Source organism: Schistocerca serialis, chromosome 1 (assembly GCF_023864345.2).
Source record: "Schistocerca serialis cubense isolate TAMUIC-IGC-003099 chromosome 1, iqSchSeri2.2, whole genome shotgun sequence".
Lineage (NCBI taxonomy): Eukaryota > Metazoa > Arthropoda > Insecta > Orthoptera > Acrididae > Schistocerca > Schistocerca serialis.
The window spans coordinates 1,053,593,086-1,053,611,408 of record NC_064638.1 but is presented as its reverse complement, the minus strand read 5'-3'; the positions used below and the strand labels follow the sequence as shown (position 1 = coordinate 1,053,611,408).

General features: G+C 41.3%; 1 protein-coding gene across 1 annotated transcript in view; it reads right to left on the bottom strand.

Moving 5' to 3' along the window:
- Nucleotides 1-18,323, bottom strand: part of LOC126415407 (uncharacterized) — a 514,961-nt gene that overhangs the window by 27,642 nt on the left and 468,996 nt on the right. The window contains exon 5 of the mRNA XM_050083429.1: nt 11,156-11,261. Coding sequence (XP_049939386.1) covers nt 11,156-11,261 — 106 coding nt within the window. The remainder of the gene's footprint in view (nt 1-11,155; nt 11,262-18,323) is intronic.

Here is an 18,323-nt window from a genome sequence, read left to right as displayed (position 1 = left end):
TTCCAACTTTGAATTATGTGCAGCTGGCCGGAACGCGGGAGATGGGTTGAAATGTTCAAATGTGTGTGAAATCTTATGGGACTTAAGTGCTAAGGTCATCAGTCCCTAAGCTTACACACTACCTAACCTAAATTATCCTAAGGACAAACCCACATACTCATGCCCGAGGGAGGACTCGAACCTCCGCCGGGACCAGCCACACACAGGAGATGGGGCAGGTATGCGCGACCTTGTTGCGATGTTGACAGACGCCTCAGACAATGACTCACCGTTCTTTTGTTCAATGCCAGATCTCCTTAGACATTCTGCAGGCGCTTATGAATATACGTGAAGCTCTGGTTTTCCACCAAAGGAAACTCAGCCACGGTTCTTTGCTTGGAACGCACCTCCATTATAGACGCCATTTTGGGTCTACGTATAGCGCCTCCACCTATGGAACTTCATCAAACCATAGGGGCTGCACCGAGAACATTCCACGATGACCCACAAAAAACTCCGCATTCTTTCAACCGAAACTCGGCCCAAAAAGGTAGTTGCATTACTTACTGAACGTCCCTCGTACGTGAAACTACAGGCTGTCAGAGCTGTAAAGAATTGCGTGAACTGACAGAAATATATTTTTTGTTACCCTGAAAATTGTTGGTCCCAGAGCATTTATATTTTGAAGTCGATATACCAAATTGCATGCTCCACTTTTCTACATGTATGTATCGTTCTCTTCGTTCCATTTTCTAATTTTCATGTAAATGACAGTATGCCCGCTTTCTATGTTAGATATTCGTTTCAATATTACTGATTCAGTCAAACATTGTTGCCGTTATGATTCAAATTAAAACAGTGAAAAATTTAGAAACAAATTGCATGACAAAAGAAAAGAAATATATACGCATCACCAGACAGCTTGTGCAAAATACAAAACTGGTCTGAACAAAATTCTAGCTAAAGGCAATTACTCTTGGAGTATTTGAGCAAAGAAACCTGTTTCTTTTCTTTCTGTTCCAACCAGTAACGCCCTTTACAAACGTTTATCAGACAGAGAGTTTGCTCATTAAGTCATTCTCACGCGGTACCATATGCCGAATACTTCAGAAATACTGAATTTCAGTAACATCGCTTTCAAAGAAGGCGACAACCATAGTTTAAATAGAAGACATTCGAAGACCAAAACATGATTGCTCCTTCTCAAACAACGAGTAGCAGCTGATGCACAGATTCAGTGACACGGAGACTTCAGTAGCAAAGTTGTGTGTCAGATGTCAACAGGCAGATAGCATTGTTCAAAATTTTTCCCTTCGTAATTCTACACGTAATCCTTAAAACCCTCCTAGCATATTCGACTTTGTGTCAAACTTCGGAGGAACATTCTATCCAAATAAGCTCACCGAACAAATTCATAGTCGTCCTCTTAATGGAAAACAACGCTCGCTTTGAGGCGCTGTAGATGGTGCGATCTGGCACTACCATTCGGCAATGTGACCCTCCAAGGTGGCATAGGTCATGAAAGTGAAATGGTGGTATATTTGTTGCATACTAGCTCGTACACAACGGTAAGGAGGGGTTGGCTACCCAGCCGTGCGGTGACTGTCGTCGTAGGGGAGCTGGACAGGAGCAGAAATTATCAGCGAGCAAGTTAACACAACAGACAGGAGGTTTACTTAACTTGTATTTCTCCAAGTGTACGAAGCCTCATTACATATAACAAAGGAAGAAACGGAGTCCAGATATCTCATTTTCAACAAAGCACGAACGAAGGTGTTGCAGTGTAGGGCTCCAAGTGCAAGTGAGCTGAGCGACTGCCCCCAACCATCCTATATTGCGGTGGCAGAGGACAGTCGTAGTACAGAGCCGATGGAGGTGACTCAGCAGACACGCACCACTGGGTCTGCCAGATCCTGCGCGGCGGCTGTCGGCGTCACACAGAAACTTGCCTTTCCGTTACCAACCTTGATGCGCCGTGGGTGGTATTGAGATGTGATACCACAATTTCCTGTCGATTGTATTTAATCAGTGCAGATAGATGGGTCGAAGTGCAGACGCAACAGAATATCAGAAAGGATCTATTGTGTTTGACATTTCGATGCCCACAGTGAGAATGGAGTGTCCCGATTTGTTGGTGCATCTACGTAGACTGTCCAACGTGACTACAAGGCATGGTATACCACACGCATTACTGAGCAAGGTGGCGCAATGGTTAGCACACCGGACTCACATTCGGGAGGACGACGGTTCAGACATGCAGCCACCTGTCCCGATTTCCCTATATCAAATGCGGCAAGGTTCTTTGAGAAGGGCATAACCGATTTCCTTTCCCATCCTTGACAAATCTGAACTTGTGCTCCGTCTTTACCTCGACGGTGAAGGGAGGTTAAACCCTAAAATTCCTTTTTTTACCACTTGTAGCCACATAACGTGGTAACAGTGGCTGTAAAAAGATCGTCACGAACAAGGAGCAGAGTGCCATGCTTTGCTAGCGACAATCGTTTTCGAAGCCGATATGAACTGTTGCTATCAATAACGGAGGACAATCTAACTCATTTTCCAAGTGAGCAATGGGAAAGGAATTCTGTGCAGTGGATATTTATATATGGCTATCTTTTATGGGCCGAACACAAGCTCACAAAATTTTAGATAGCATTATTGGGAGTTAACATGGACCTTTCAGTAAAGTAAAATTAGTAAAAAACAGCCTCGACTGTGAAGTCATTTATTAAAAATATGACCGGTTTCGGCCTCAAGTAGTCGGCCATCTTCAGATAATGCACCATCTGGCTGACGATGATGACGCTTCGAATAGCTGTGATGACCCCAGTAGCAAAATTGCTGGCTGTAGTCAGCATAGCTGCGCCAAGCGCCGTCATCGTCAGCCACACGATAAGTTATCTGAAGATGACCTACTACTAGAGGCCGAAACCTATCATATTTTTAATAAATGACTGTACGATCGAGACTGCTTTTTACTAGTTTTACCAACACAGCAGTAGTTGACTGAAGGCGTGTTGAAGAGTAGCGATTTTGCCGCTTTTCAGATGAGGCAAGGCTTCGAGTGCACCGACACCCCAATGAGGCGTTTAACCGCAGTGTACGGAGACTGCAGTTCAGGATGTGAGTAGCTCTATAATGTTTTCGGCTTATTTTTCGCACGATGACTTGGTTACACTCATTGAGGTACCATGACCGTGACCCAGAGTGTTAATTTCCAACTTAGCAAGCGATATATTAATTATACCCAGTTCACGTTACCGTTTTGTTCATTGTTAAGTTGCTATTCCAATATTGAAGAGCCTCTGCAACACTGATACGAGTTGAGGAGAGGAATAGCAGTAGACTGAGGCATGAATTGGAATTTGCATCGGAGAGGGAGACGTGCTACAGTAATCTGTGCGAGACGGTGGCGCAATGGTTAGCACATCTGCCTAGTCAGCAGGAGACCTCGGTTCGAATTCCAGTGCTGGTAGATATTTTTCTTCATTGCTCCAACCTACACCATTCTTGTAGAAGTATCAAGTGTTGCTCTGTATTCGTGGCGATTATCCAAGACGACGACAGCCGTATTGACAGGGCTGCACGCACACATTCCAGGCTTGACGAACACTCAGATGCCCTATCGCATCTCCACTGGTCCACTAAATATACAGGAAATGTCTGTGACTATTTGGAAAGCGGGTGGAAGGCAGGAGTCAACATATCTGTATTTTCGTATCCCAACAGGATGTAAATATCATTGTGTGGCTTCAGCTTAATATGGCTTACCCAAAGAAACCTCTAGGCTTCTAGACGCGTTGAGGCCTTTATAGAGACTTGAGGTGGTGTTACACAGTATCAGCGTGATTTATCTTCGGTGTGGCAGACACACACTTTGCCAGCTGTACTTACGTTAACCGTTAAAACTATGCTTCCATAACGACTGTAAGCATTTGTCAACAATATTTGGTACATCACGACTCTCTAGTTCGATCTTAGGAGAAATTTTCAAATGATATCAGGAAGTTATTAAGCATATCATCGGTGATAAACTTGGGGAACCGAGCCCTGCATGTACCTGAGATTTGTATCGATGCCGCCAAATAAACTGCCCAAAACAGGTTTTGCAACGCGCTCATGACTTGTACAACTTGTGGTGTTTTGATAGGAAACTCTTTATGGACTCTTTTGTCCACAGGAAACCGCTGAGTGCAGCCTCGTGTGTTGTTGATGCCGTGCAAGAGTGGGAGAGGCTTGAATAGCTATGTCTCGACCACTTTGTACTCGTACATAGTATTACAAGAAGAATTCAACAACGTTACAAACCACGGCACTGAATGTTATCCTGCAGCACATTCAAAGGCGTGTAAAGATGTTCCTTTCGAAGAGACCACTTTCATTTTCTATTCCACATCAACATACATACTCTACAAGCCACTGTACGTGCGCGGGTTAGAGTACCACATACTGTTATTACTATTTTCCTTTTCTGTTACACTTGCAAATAGAGTGAGGAAACAACGACTGTCTATAAGCCTCCGTGCGAGCCCTAATTTCTCTCAGCATATCTTCGTGGTTTTTACGCGAAATGTGAGTAGAAGGCAGCACAATCGATCTGCAGTCAGCCTAAAATGCCGATTCTTTAAATTTTCGCAGTAATAACTCCCGAAAACGGTGTTGTCTTCCCTGCAGGAATTACCATTTGAGTTCACGAAAAGCTTCCGTAATACCTGCATGCTGATCTAACCTATCGATAACAAATTAAAAATCAAGCCTCGGAATTTCTCCGATGTCCTCATTTAATCCGACCTGGTGGGAATCGCAAACTCTCGAGGTGTAGTCAAGAATGGGTCGTACAAACATTGTATACGCCGTCTCCTTTGTAGATGAGATACACATTCCCAAAATTCTTCCAATAAACCGAAGTCGAGCACCCCTTCCCGACTTCCACATAGACATGCTCACTGCATTTCACACTGTTTTGCAACAGTACGCCTAGATACATTATCAATGAGACTGTGTCAAGCAGCACATTACTAGTGCTGTATTCGAACGTTACATGATTGTTTTTCCCACATGCGCATTAAATTACATTTTTCAACATTTAGAGCAAATTGCCTTTCATCACATCAACTAGAAAGTCTGTCTACGTCACCATGTATTTATTTATTCATTTACTCGTCAAGTTCCGTAGGACCAAATTGAGGAGCAAATCGCGAAGGTCATGGAACGTGTAAGTGCATGAAATTACAACATAAACGTAATAACAGATAAAAATAACTGTTCATGAACCTTAAAAAAGTCCGTCCATAAGTTTAAGTAAACGCTATCAGCAATACAATAAAAATCAGCTTAATTTTTCAAGGAACTCCTCGACAGAATGGAAGGAGTGACCCATGAGGAAACTCTTCAGGTTTGAAGGTTTGATTTGAAAGCGCGTGGATTACTGCTAAGATTTTTGAATTAGAGTGACAGCTTATTGAAAATGGATGCAGCAGTACACTGCACACCTTTTTGCGCAAGAGTTAAGGAAGTCCGATCCAAATGCAGGTTTGATTTCTGCCGAGTATTAACCGAGTGAAAGCTGCTTATTCTTGGGAATAAACTAATACTGGTAACAAGAAACGACAATAAGGAATATACATGTTGAGAGGCCAATGTCAAAATACCCAGACTCGTGAACAGAGGTCGACAAGACGTTCGTGAACTAACACCACTTATTGCCCGTACAGCCCGTTTCTGAGCCAAAAATGTCCTTTTAGAATGAGAAGAGTTACCCCAAAATATAATACAATTCGACAATAGCGAATGAAAATAACCAAAGTAGACTAATTTTCGTGACGAACGATCACTCACTTCTGATACCGTTCAAATAGTAAAAATGGCAGTATTAAGTCTTTGAACAAGATCCTGAACGTGGGCTTTCCACTACAGCGTACTATCTATCTGAACACCTAGAAATTTGAACTTTTCAGTTTCACTAATCATATGCCCATTCTGTGAAATTAAAACGTCAGGTTTTGTTGAATTGTGTGTTAGAAACTGTAAAAACTGAATCTTACTGTGATTTAGCGTTAGTTTATTTTGTATAAGCCATGAACTGAGGTCATGTACTGCACTATTTAAAACCGAGTCAATGTTGCACACAACATCCTTTACTACCAAGCTAGTGTCATCAGCAAACAGAAATATTTTAGAAATATAGCCACTCAAGGGCGACCCATTCCCGTACACTACAAACTCATCAGCAAACAGCCGTAAATCGCTGTAGGCCATAAAACCTGTCCGCTTGGTCGTTTATGTAGATAGAAAATAAGAGCGATCCTCCCACACTTCCCTGGGATACTCCTGACGATACCTCTGTCTCCGGTGAACACTCGCCGAATGTAGGAATATGGAATCTGCCTGTTGCCCTCCATCCGTGGCAAGTTGGATATGCGGGAAAAGGGCAAGCTGAATCTCGCACGAGCGATGTTTTCTAAATCAGTGCCGACTTGTGGACATGAACTTTTCTGTCTCAAGTAAATTTATCATGTTCGAACTCAGAATGTGTTCAGGAATTTTGCAGCGAACTGATATCTGTCTGTTAGTTTACTCATGTTGAGCTCGAAGGGGCCATCAAAAATGGCTCTGAGCACTATGGGACTTAACATCTGAGGTCATCTGTCCCCTAGACTTAGAACTACTTAAACCTAGCTAACCTAAGGATATCACACACATCCATGCCCGAGGCAGGATTCGGACCTGCGACCGTAGCAGCAGGGCGGTTCCGGACTGAAGCGCCTAGAACAGCTTGGTCACAACGGCCGGCGAAGGGGCCATCTGTAGTGATTACTTAGGAGAAGAACTTTTTAGCCGAGACTGCTACAAAAACTTTATTGTACACAACCAGTTTCGGTAAAAGTAAGTTACCATCTTCAGATCTTCATAAAGGTTATTACAAACATCTTGTGCCATTTACACATAAAATGTTTACATTATGTATCTGGAATTCAATGAAAAGATTTTGTGTGTAACTGGCACAAGATATTTACAGTAACCTTCATGAAGATCTGAGGATAGTAACTTAGTTTTACCGTAACTGGTTGTCTACAATAAAGATTTTTCAGCGATATCGGCTAAGGACCTCTTCTTCTCCTAAGTAATATCTGTCTGTACATATGGGAGTCACCAGCGCTTTTTAACAGTCGGTTGGGACTTCGTCCTGGGTGAGAGATTCCCGATAGATGCAGAGCTGTTGTTTTGATTTTGTTTCGCAGTTAACTTTTTAGTTTAATACCCCACTCAACTTCAACTCAAGCTTACATTCCCCTCAGTGAAGTTCAGTAGAGTGCAGTATGTCTCCAACTGTGCACGGGGCAATGCGACTTGTGTGGACTGTTCCGTCTGTCAGCGCGTTTCGAAATCTCGTTTGAAGCTCACAAGGGACCTGTGCCTACTCGTCACCACCGATTTCGTCCACATTTATTGTATGTCAGGGGCTTGGCCAGAAATGAAAGTGACAGAAGTGGAATCTGCAGTGGCCAAGCGTCTAGAAGAAAAATAGCTTGCGTGCAGCAAATGTGGAAACGTGAACTATGGCGATGTTATTTCCAAATGCGTCCATCCAGGACCACCATGCTGTTATTCTTTTCTTGGCTGCCGGTAGACATTCATCGGAGAGTGAGGAATGTGTCGCAAACTACCGTTGTTCAGTGCAGGTCGCGAGTCGACACAAGACACCGCTCGACCTGGGATGCCAGTCTCAGCTGGGAGACTCGAATTGGAGACACTCGAACATCCACCCTGCAATTATGATCTCTCTCCAGGTGAATAGCACGCCGTCGGTCCCATAAAAAAGGCCTTATAGCGTCGACGATTCCTGTCGAATGAGGATGTGAAGGAGGCACCTACGAACTTCTTCAAGCACCAGGGGACGGTGTTTACCAAACAAGTATCTACAATCTGGTGCGTCGGCGGGATGGTTGCCTCAGTGCCCATGGTGATTGTATCTGACTGGCATACCGCTTCTGGACTGTCCGGTCTTTTTGATCTCCCTTGTACGGTCCTTCCTTGGAAATTTATTTGCAATATCAATCTTTCCTTACTTGTAAAGGGAGTTTAATAGATTCCGTTTTGAAATTATAGCATTTACTTTAAGTGTACTGCAGTCTTCATCTGAAATTACAAAAATTACTCCGGAAAAGCAATATTTTTCCAAATGTAAAAACCATTCGAAGGAACATCGTGATGTACCTAGAAATAAGTGTTCTAGTCAAACTTTAAAGTGTCGCAATCTAGTAAATCTTGTCAGTACTGTATTTAATAGTCCAAGTGTTACATTATTAATGTGTTACGCGCCAGTAATCATTAAGTGACTTGAAATTAAGAAGCAGAACTATCAAAAACCAATTACAATTTAAAAACATTTTGAAACGTAAGTTGTTGGCAACTAACACGAATATCCATTTTCAACAGAGGGAAAATCGTTAAGACATTAAAGAAGCTCAGTTAATATGTGAACATGTGTTCCAAGATTGAACACTTTCTTCCTTTTCAAGGTACAAGATGGTGCACGACCGCCGAAGTATGGCCTAACCATCTACAAGTTATGCCGCCAGTCTAAAAAAATGCACTGAATTTTACTCATCGCAGAAATCTGTAATTGAAGAATTAACAATGTCCTTCAGATATCTTTAATACATTCTACGGCACTTAAAAATGCAGAAATCTTAATATTTGCAAACGCTGCACAAAACACAAATCTCAACCGATGACTTCGCTGTTTGGTCACTTCCCCCAAACAACACAACCCAACCACAAAACTTATGTCTCACAACCACAAAAACATTATTTCCAAAAAGCTGCCTGCGGAAGTTTCTAGCGGGAATTCCTTCATGTGTTTCTAGAACCAGTCACGAGACTAAAACACTGGCCGAAAAGCTTCATGTGTATCTAGGTTAACTATGCTCGATGAACACCATTCTCGCCTATATCCAAATTTCATTTTTTGGAAAATTCTCACATTCAGAACAGTAATTAGAGTGTCGTTGGGTCAAGTCCATACGCGAAAGCTTTCTTTTATTTTCAATTTTTACGATCATGAAAGTGCAAAAAAACCGAAACGGTACTCAATATATTGTACTTATTAATATTTTTCATAACATGCGTTAAAAATAAAGGCAAGGAAAGTTTTAACGAAATATTTCATTATACTAAAACATTTTTAAGCTAAATCTATGAAAACTGATATTTGACTTCTCTGTTAGAAATGAAGAAATACGTGTTAGGGGATGAAAGTTTCTGTGGAACTATCACCACAGGAACTTAAAAGGCATGATTAACAAAACCTCCAACTCCAGCTACCAGAATATCTTTTTGATCAGAAATACGTTCGGAAAAGATCATGCTTTTAACGGATGACTAGTTCATTTCGGCTATGGAATCCAGGATAACAGAGCTGAATCTATGCATACCTCATAAAAACTAAGAAAGAGAAAACTAATAACGACGCGCTGGAGAAGTATAAAAGAAACTTGATTTTGTATCAGAGAAGTGGAATAAAACGTATGGGGAACAACAAAGTTTATAATATTCGATACTGCGACAATTACAGCGAACTTAGTATCTTGGCGGAGTGACAGAAAATCATGCTCAGACTTTATATCGATTCATCAAAGGTACATTTACTGAACATTTATTTTCTTTATTTATTTGCTGGCATTGGATGGATCTGTTGTCTAGGTACTATAGCAGATCGTTTTACATCTGATATTACAATTTTTATTTTTTTGTAGATGTGTTGCACTCAGCAAAGGGAGAATTTTAATCAGTTACGTCACGTCAGTGTTTTAGTAAATTGTAACTATGAGTTCAGGTAATAAGGTAGCGTACTGTTATATTATAACTAAGTTAGAATTACGATGTAAACTAAATGTATGTTAATATTGTTGAGCTGTCTGTACTCTGCTACATATATTTAAGGCATTGTAATAATATTACTAACACTTACTATTTAATAATATTACATCAAGTTACGAGGATCATTCAATAAGTAATGCTCCACATTAAAAAAAAAGCCGTTAATATACATAGACAAACGCCCTTGTTGGTGCTTCACATTTGATGTTTGTTCCGTGCGCTGATAAAGTTTCAAATAGTTATGGCAGATGTCAGAGCCTTAGCACGTCGTCAAAATGGCGTCTACATTCGACTCACGTTACAGGCTGCGAGTTGTTATTGAATTCTTGAGTGCAGAAAAAGAAACCGTGGTGAACATCCATAAACGTTTGTATGCTGTATATGTCGATGCTGCAGTTGAAAGGAGGACACTTGGGCGATGGGTAAAGAAAGTTACAGGCTCAGGAAAGGCAGAAACAGACCTCTGTGATCAGCCACGCTCTGGACGCCCTGTCACAGCCACTGCTCCAGACCTGCTGAACCGTGCAGATTCCATTATTCACTTTGGGCCACTTTGAAGATGACGAGAGTGTCAGTCATGGAGTGAAAACATGGTTACGCCTAGTGGACAAGAGCTTTTACCTGCAGGGAATACATGGTCTTCCAGAAAGTTGGTGTACGACCATAGAACGTGATGGAGACTACGTAGAAAAATAGGACGTGGACAAGGCATGTTGATGTATATTATCACCAAATTCTGAGTCTTAACAATAAATATAATCTGAGAAAAAAAGTGGGGCATTACTTATTGAACGACCCTCGTACTATGATATGTGGGTAGGTATGGAGATGCTTGTACTTTTAGCACTGAGTTTCAGCCCCTAGCCAGGTGGTATGGATGCAGTTTAGAGAGACTGGATCCATATCACCCGGCTCTCTAAACGATGGTGCCAGCGCGCATTGGTGTACTATTTCACTGAACTGCAAGGCGATCAGATGAAGATGTGTGCATCTGTCATAGAGCCAGGCATCATCATCCACACCTCGTCTTCTCGCAGCACTTTATTTTCATTGCCCATTTGCCCCAAGCTGTCTCAAATGCAGAATGGTCTCTACTGAGTGCACACACTGCAGTTCAGCCTATACATCGAAGAAGCAATGATGGAATTGAAAGAAAGAGTAGAATTAAAATCTTATCAATGAGAAGATTAGCAGATGACATTGCTATCCTCACTCGTCATCAGCAGTGTCTGCGTTGCTAGTGTGCAGCTACTACAGGTAACAGGAGGATACAGGGAGAGGAGTGTGGTATTACCTGTCGAAGCTCTCCTCGCGGTTGTGCAGCAGCGTCTCCTTGGTGGTGGAGCGCGCCCGGCACGACAGCACCAGGTACAGCAGCGCCAGCAGCACCAGCATCGCCCCTGCAACACCAAAGACACAGTGGAGGGCACAGAACTCTCACTACCTGTCTCAACACGAGAACCATCAACTGCAGCGGACAGGCACTTGGTGCAGGGAGTGGCAACTGACCCTTAACATAGACAAACTTAATGTATTGCGAATACATAGAAAGAAGGATCCTTTATTGTATGATTATGTGATAACGGAACAAACACCGGTAGCAGTTACTTCTGTAAAATATCTGGGAGTATGCGTACGGAAGGATTTGAAGTGGAATGATCATATAAAATTAATTGTTGGTAAGGCAGGTGCCAGGCTGAGGATCATTGGGAGAGTCCTTAGAAAATGTAGTCCATCAACAAAGGAGTTGGATTACAAAACACTCGTTCGAGCTATACTTGAGTATTGCTCACCATTGTGGGATCCGTGCCAGGTTGGGTTGACAGAGGAGATAGAGAAGATCCAAAGAAGAGCGGCGCGTTTCCTCACAGGGTTATTTGATAAGCGTGATAGCGTTACGGAGATGTTTAGCAAACTCAAGTGGCAGACTCTGCAAGAGAGGCGCTCTGCATCGCGGTGTAGCTTGCTGTCCAGGTCTCGAGAGGGTGCGTTTCTGGATGAGGTATCGAATATATTGCTACCCCCTACTTATACCTCCCGAGGAGATCACGAACGTAAAATTAGAGAGATTCGAGGGCGCACGGAGGCTTTCCGGCAGTCGTTCTTCCCGCGAACCAGACGCGACTGGAACAGGAAGGGAGGTAATCACAGTGGCACGTAAAGTGCCCTCCGCCACACACCGTTGGGTGGCTTGCACAGATTTTTTGTTTTACCGTAATCAAGTGTGTATGTTGTTACGCACGCCCATGCAAACAGTGGATTTAACCAATGCAAGGTAAGCTGCTGACAGGATATTAAATTTTAGTAAAGCAACTCTTCATATAATATTTGCACATTTTTTTTAAAGAAATTAATTGAATTTATATATTTTACGGACACTGATTACATACTAATCAACGATCTACTAATAGTGTATGTGACCGTCTCAAATGAATATTCCTGTACATGGTATGGCTCTTGAACTTGGTGTCTATGTTGTCATCAGTAATGATTAGTTTGCGTAGTAATTACAACAAAAATAATTCTATAAACATATATTACGCTTACCGAAAAATTAATATATTAAAGATGCATTTCTTTTTCTACTCAGTTGTGACAAAACAGATTCGTCGTGGTGACTGTTAAATATCTCTGTTTGATTTCATTCACAAATTGGAACAGTTTCTGATCTTTTCACGCTAATTAAGGCCATAGAAGCATGGCCTTTTCCGAACGTACTTGACCAAAAAGATAATGTGGTAACTGGAGGTTTTGTTAATCGTGCCTTTTAAGTTGTTGTGATACTTCCACAAAAACTTTCATCCCCTAATACATATTTATTTATTTCTAACCTAGAAGTCAAATACCAATTTTCATAGATTTATCTTTAAAAATGTTTCAGTATAATGAAATGTTTTCATTAAAACTACCAATTTTCATAGATTTATCTTTAAAAATGTTTCAGTATAATTAAATATTTTCATTAAATCTCTCATCTCCTGTTTCAGCCGTTTAGGGGTACGATTTCCAAAGACACTGAAACACGTATATTTTCTTATTTCCAACCTAACCGAGAAATCAAATACAAATTACCACATATTTACCTTTAAAAATGTTTTCCTAATGAAATACTTTTATAAAACTTTTCATACACTGTAGCCGCGCGGTCTGCGGCCCCTTACCACGGTTCTCGCAGATCCCTCCCTCCCCCCCCCCCCCCTCCCCGTCGAAGGTTTGAATCCTCCCTCGGGCATGGGCGTGTGTGTTGTCCTTAGAGTAAGTAAGTTTAAGTAGTGTGTAAGCCAGGCACCGATGACCTCTGCACTTTGGTCCCTTAAGAACTTTCCACAAATTTTTCATCCACTGTGTTATCCCTTAAAGGTTCAATTTCCGAAAACACAGGAACACGTATTTTAATTATTTATAAGCGAGAAGTCAAATATTAATGTTCGTAGATATAGTTTAAAGTTCCTTGTCTAGTTCTTTAATAATGATTTATTTTCGAAAACAACTTTCACCCACTATTTCACCCCTTAGAGGTTGAATTTCCAAAAATTATGCCCCTCACACACTTACGGAAAAAACCGCAACACCCAAAAGGAATCGTGTGACATAGACAATAGTTGGTAGGCGTGTTTCTACGTCGCGAAGATGATGTCTACTCAATTTTCGCGCGAGTCGCATACGAGCTGCGCGGGTAGGGCCACTATGAGGAGGCAAATCAGGTTTGCTTTAAATACACGCTGCAACGGTTGTGGGCTTGTTATCTTTGAGACTGGACGCAGTGAGTCGATTTTAGTCAAGAATGCCTTTAAGGCGGCAATGATTCCGTTATCAGCACCTCACGAAGTTCAACGAGGTCGTGTACTATGGCTACGAGAAGATGTACGTTCCTTCTGTGATACTGCAGAAAGACTTGGCTGGAAGGTAGCCACTATTCACGATTGCTGACAGCGGTGGTCACGACAATGTACGCCCGCAAGAGAAGGATAACCATCGTGCTAGGCGAATGGCTCTGGCGAATCATACTATATCTGCAGCAGCAAACTGCGTAACAGTTGGCACCACAGTCACACAACGAACTGGTAGATATCGGTCGAACCAGACGTCCTGTAGCGTGCATTCCACTGATCCCAAATCAGCTCCATTTGCGACTTCAATGGTGTCAAGCGAGAGCTCATTGGTGGGCAGGGTGGAGGTCTGTTGTGCCTGCTGATGAAAGCTGTTCCAGCCTACGTGTCAGTGGTGACAATGTGTTGATTCGAGGAGGCCTGTTGAGTGCCTGCAACCAACGTGAAACACACACTGGACCTACACCTGGAGTTATGGTCATTTCCTATGACGCAAGAACACTGCCGTGGTTATCCCACACACTCTCGCTACGAATCGATACGGTGATTCGACCTGTTGTGCCACCATTTATGAACAGCATTGCAGAAGGTGTTTCGCAGCAGGATAACGCTCGCCCACATACCACTATCACAACCAAACATGCTCTATACAGTGTCGACATGTTGATTTGACCTGTTCGATCACTGGATCTGTATACAAGTGAGCGCAAATGGGACATCATCGGACGACAACTCCAGTGTCATCCACAAATAGCATTAAGCGTCCCTGTATTGACCGATCAATTGCAACAGGTATGGAATTCCATCACACAAACTGATATACGGCATCTGTACAACACAATGCGTGCACGTCTGCATGCTTTCATTCCACTTTCTATTGGTTACACTGGTTATTAATGTGCCAGCATTTCACATTTGCAATAACTTATTTCGCACTTGCATTAACCTGAGATCTTGCAATATTAACCACTTGAATATGTTACCTACACAAAAGTATCCCCAAAATTTCATTAACCTACATCAATAATTTTTTGGTGTTGCGATTTTTCTTTCGTCAATGTTTCTTTTTTTTAATTTTATTTCTGACCGAGAAACCAAATACCATTTTTCGTAATTCTAGTTTCGAAATTGTCTTGATAGCGGCATATTTTCAAAACACTTTCAAGCCTTGTTTCACTCCTTTAGGGGAGCAATTTCCAAAATTCATTTCATAAATGATGCCTTCAACATACAATGACGTGTCAAAAGTCATGAGATACTGCTTCATATCGTGTAGGATCCCCATCTGCCCGGCATGGTGCAGCAACTCGACATGGCTTGGTTCAAATGGTACAACTGGCTCTGAGCACTATGGGACTTTGCTTCTGAGGTCATAAGTCCCCTAGAACTTAGAGCTACTTAAACCTAACCAACCTAAAGGCATCGCACACATCCATGCCCGAGGTACGATTCGAACCTGCGACCGTAGCAGTCGCTCGACTACAGCGGCTGGCTCAACATTCATATTTTTGGAAGTTTTACACTGATTCTGAATGACTGCATACATAAACTTCAACTCAACTTTAGAAAGAAAAATCACAATTTCCCTAAATTTGGAAACAAGGCTTACATTCTGATAAATGGATGTGGTCCGACAAATGACTACGATAGAAAAGATTCACATGCTTTAGGAGAATTCTGGGAAACCTCGCCATCAGGCCCTGAAGACCACGTTCTAGTCGACCGACCGCCTTGTCATCATCAGTCATTCATCATCGGGCGCGGTATGGATGGGCATAGGGGTCAGCACATCACACTCCCAACTGTTGTCAACGTTTCAACTTTGGAGCCGCTACACCTCGATCTTGTAGCTCCTCAGGTGACAGGTGACAACCCAGTCCTCCCACCAGCAAAACGCCCTGGCAGTGTCGGGAATCGAACCCAAGCCCCCGATGAGAGTCTGTCGCGTTTACCACTCTGCGGTCACTGGAGGACACGACAAACAAAATCTCTAAACATTATGTGAAACGTCTATTACATTTCAATGGACAGCTCAACAAAGCAAAAAATTCAAGAAAACCACAGTTCTCGCGTCTCAAAAGCGAACAAATAAAAACGGTGGTGCGGGAGGGTAACAAAATCCATAACGAACGAACAATAAAGAAATCTTTTGAGTAAGACCACAGTCTCATGCAAATTAAAAGTAGACAAAAATCTAACAGAAAAAACCACAAATGAACGAAACACTCAGAGCTGATCCAAATTACCTGTAACTCACCAAGGAAGCAATTCTTCAGGAAATATCACGTTTTGGAAGGAACTTGCAGACCTGCTGAAAAACACTATGAGTTTAGGCCTAGAAAGAAAGGAGGATATACAGGTGGTGGAATTACCTGTGATCAGGTAGTAGAGGAGAGAATACACGCATGGGAGACTTACAGTAGCAACAAAATCACAGAAAAGTAGCAGGAATTTTAAAAGATGCGGGAAGGATCACCCAAGGCAATGAGATAGGAAAAACAAAGGTCAAAGGTATGATACAAACCGGCTTAAAGAAACTGAACAAGACTTTATCAGAACACCACAAAAAAAATTTACAAAACTTTTAGAGAAAACTTAACTGGGTATCAGTTACCTTACCTTTGCTTCAGCCAGTCAGACGGATCGTTGGAGACCAGCAACAAAAATAACTGTCAACCTTTACTTAAGTACTTTGACTGACTGCTCAACTGTGAGTATCCTGTAGAAAAATCTTATTTTGAAAAGCCTCCATCCAATCACGATTTCAAACCACCATCTCCCGATAAACTATCTCCCGAGTACTAAAGGAAATAACCAATTGTTTGAAAATTTAAAAAATCTCCCGGGAAATACAAAAGCATAGTAGAAATGTGGAAATTAAATGACATTAATCTCACACAAGCAGCCCACAGATTTAAATCACCCATTTGGGAAACTGAGAAAATACGTACAGGGTGGAAATGTGCATTAATTCATCCTCAATACAAAACAGCAGGAAGGCCAATCAAAATAATTATACGGGATTCACGATAGTCCCTGTGTGTTCAAAATTCTTTCGAACGCCATGTTACGTCGGCCGGACGAACAGACAGTCCCATCAACACGATGGTGTAAGAAAGAATTACTCATAGAATAGATATAATACCCAAAGACAGTTTTCTAAACAAGAAGATGTATGAATACTTTGGTAAGTTTTATCGATTTCAAAAAGTCTTATGATTCGATAGATATGCAAACACTATTGAATAAGAATTTAAAATCGACAGGAAAATAAGAGCAGTTAGCCAAGAGAGGTTAATGGATACAACCAATTGTTTGAAAATTTAAAAAATCTCCCGGGAAATACAAAAGCATAGTAGAAATGTGGAAATTAAATGACATTAATCTCACACAAGCAGCCCACAGAGTTAAATTCATGAGATATATTTCAGAATCGTTTCAAACCCACGCCAGTGTTCGCCATGGTTGCGGACTCCCATCCCTACTATTTAAAATAATTCTGCAAGAAACTGTGACGAAATGGGAAAAGCAAATAAAGGGAATCCAACTCGTAATTAAAAAATAGCAGAGTATCAACGTGAAATGTCTGGCTTTCACAGACGATCTCGTTATTCTGACGAACAATAGAGAAAAAGCGAAATTTGCCCTGGAGAAGTTTCTCTGAAAACTGGCCTACAAATCTCACATGAAAATACTCAATACATGAAAGCAATGCTGTATGTAATCTCTTTATTGTAGTTCGGTACGGCGAACTGTGATAGATTATGCACTTTAAATATCTAGTAGAGGTCATTCAGCCATCAGGAATGATCACAATAGCTATTCAGGAAAGAATATAGTGATAAAACTAAAAAAAGCATATTAGTTCACGTGGAGTCAATACAATAAAACACATGTTTCTGTCAACGCAAAATTAATGCATCACAAGAGAGTAGTTCTAACGGAACCACTCTACGCAGCCGAAACCATCGCATTGCATGAGTAAACAAAAATAACAGAGGTTGATAAGCAGGAAAAATAAATTCTCAGTAAAATATTTGGACCAGATTTTCGTGGAAGAATTTGGATAAAGAGATCGTCAAGAGAGATCTTGAGACAAAAGAAATAACGGACACACTTAGAAAAAGAAGGCTGAAATTCTATTGACATATCCACAATGTGAACAAGACCAGGCTTATAAGGCAAATCATCGAGATAGTAAATACTGTCAACAAGACAAAATGGATCATTGAAACAACAGATGATAATAAGAAATGAGAATAATAACATACAAAAATAACATACTCAGTCGAGTACAGTTCAGAAACAACATAAGAAACATTCACTCACAAAAACTCACAGAAAAGACGATAGGAAATAAATGGTCGAAAGAACACAAGAAAGAACTCAGTGAGCTTATGAAGAGAATTTAGGAAGATCGTAGGAACAAGGAAAAATCATGCCTACTGAAGTTAAAAAGCTCTTGTAAAAGGAAATATTCGGAACAACAGTAGTAACAAGCAATAAACCTATAATAATATCATTTATTGATTTCAACAACGCATTTGATTCGACTGGCTGAGAAAGAATAAATAAAAATATCAGACAATTTTGTGTTAAAGCAAAACTACCAAACATAAATCGTAAAACTCT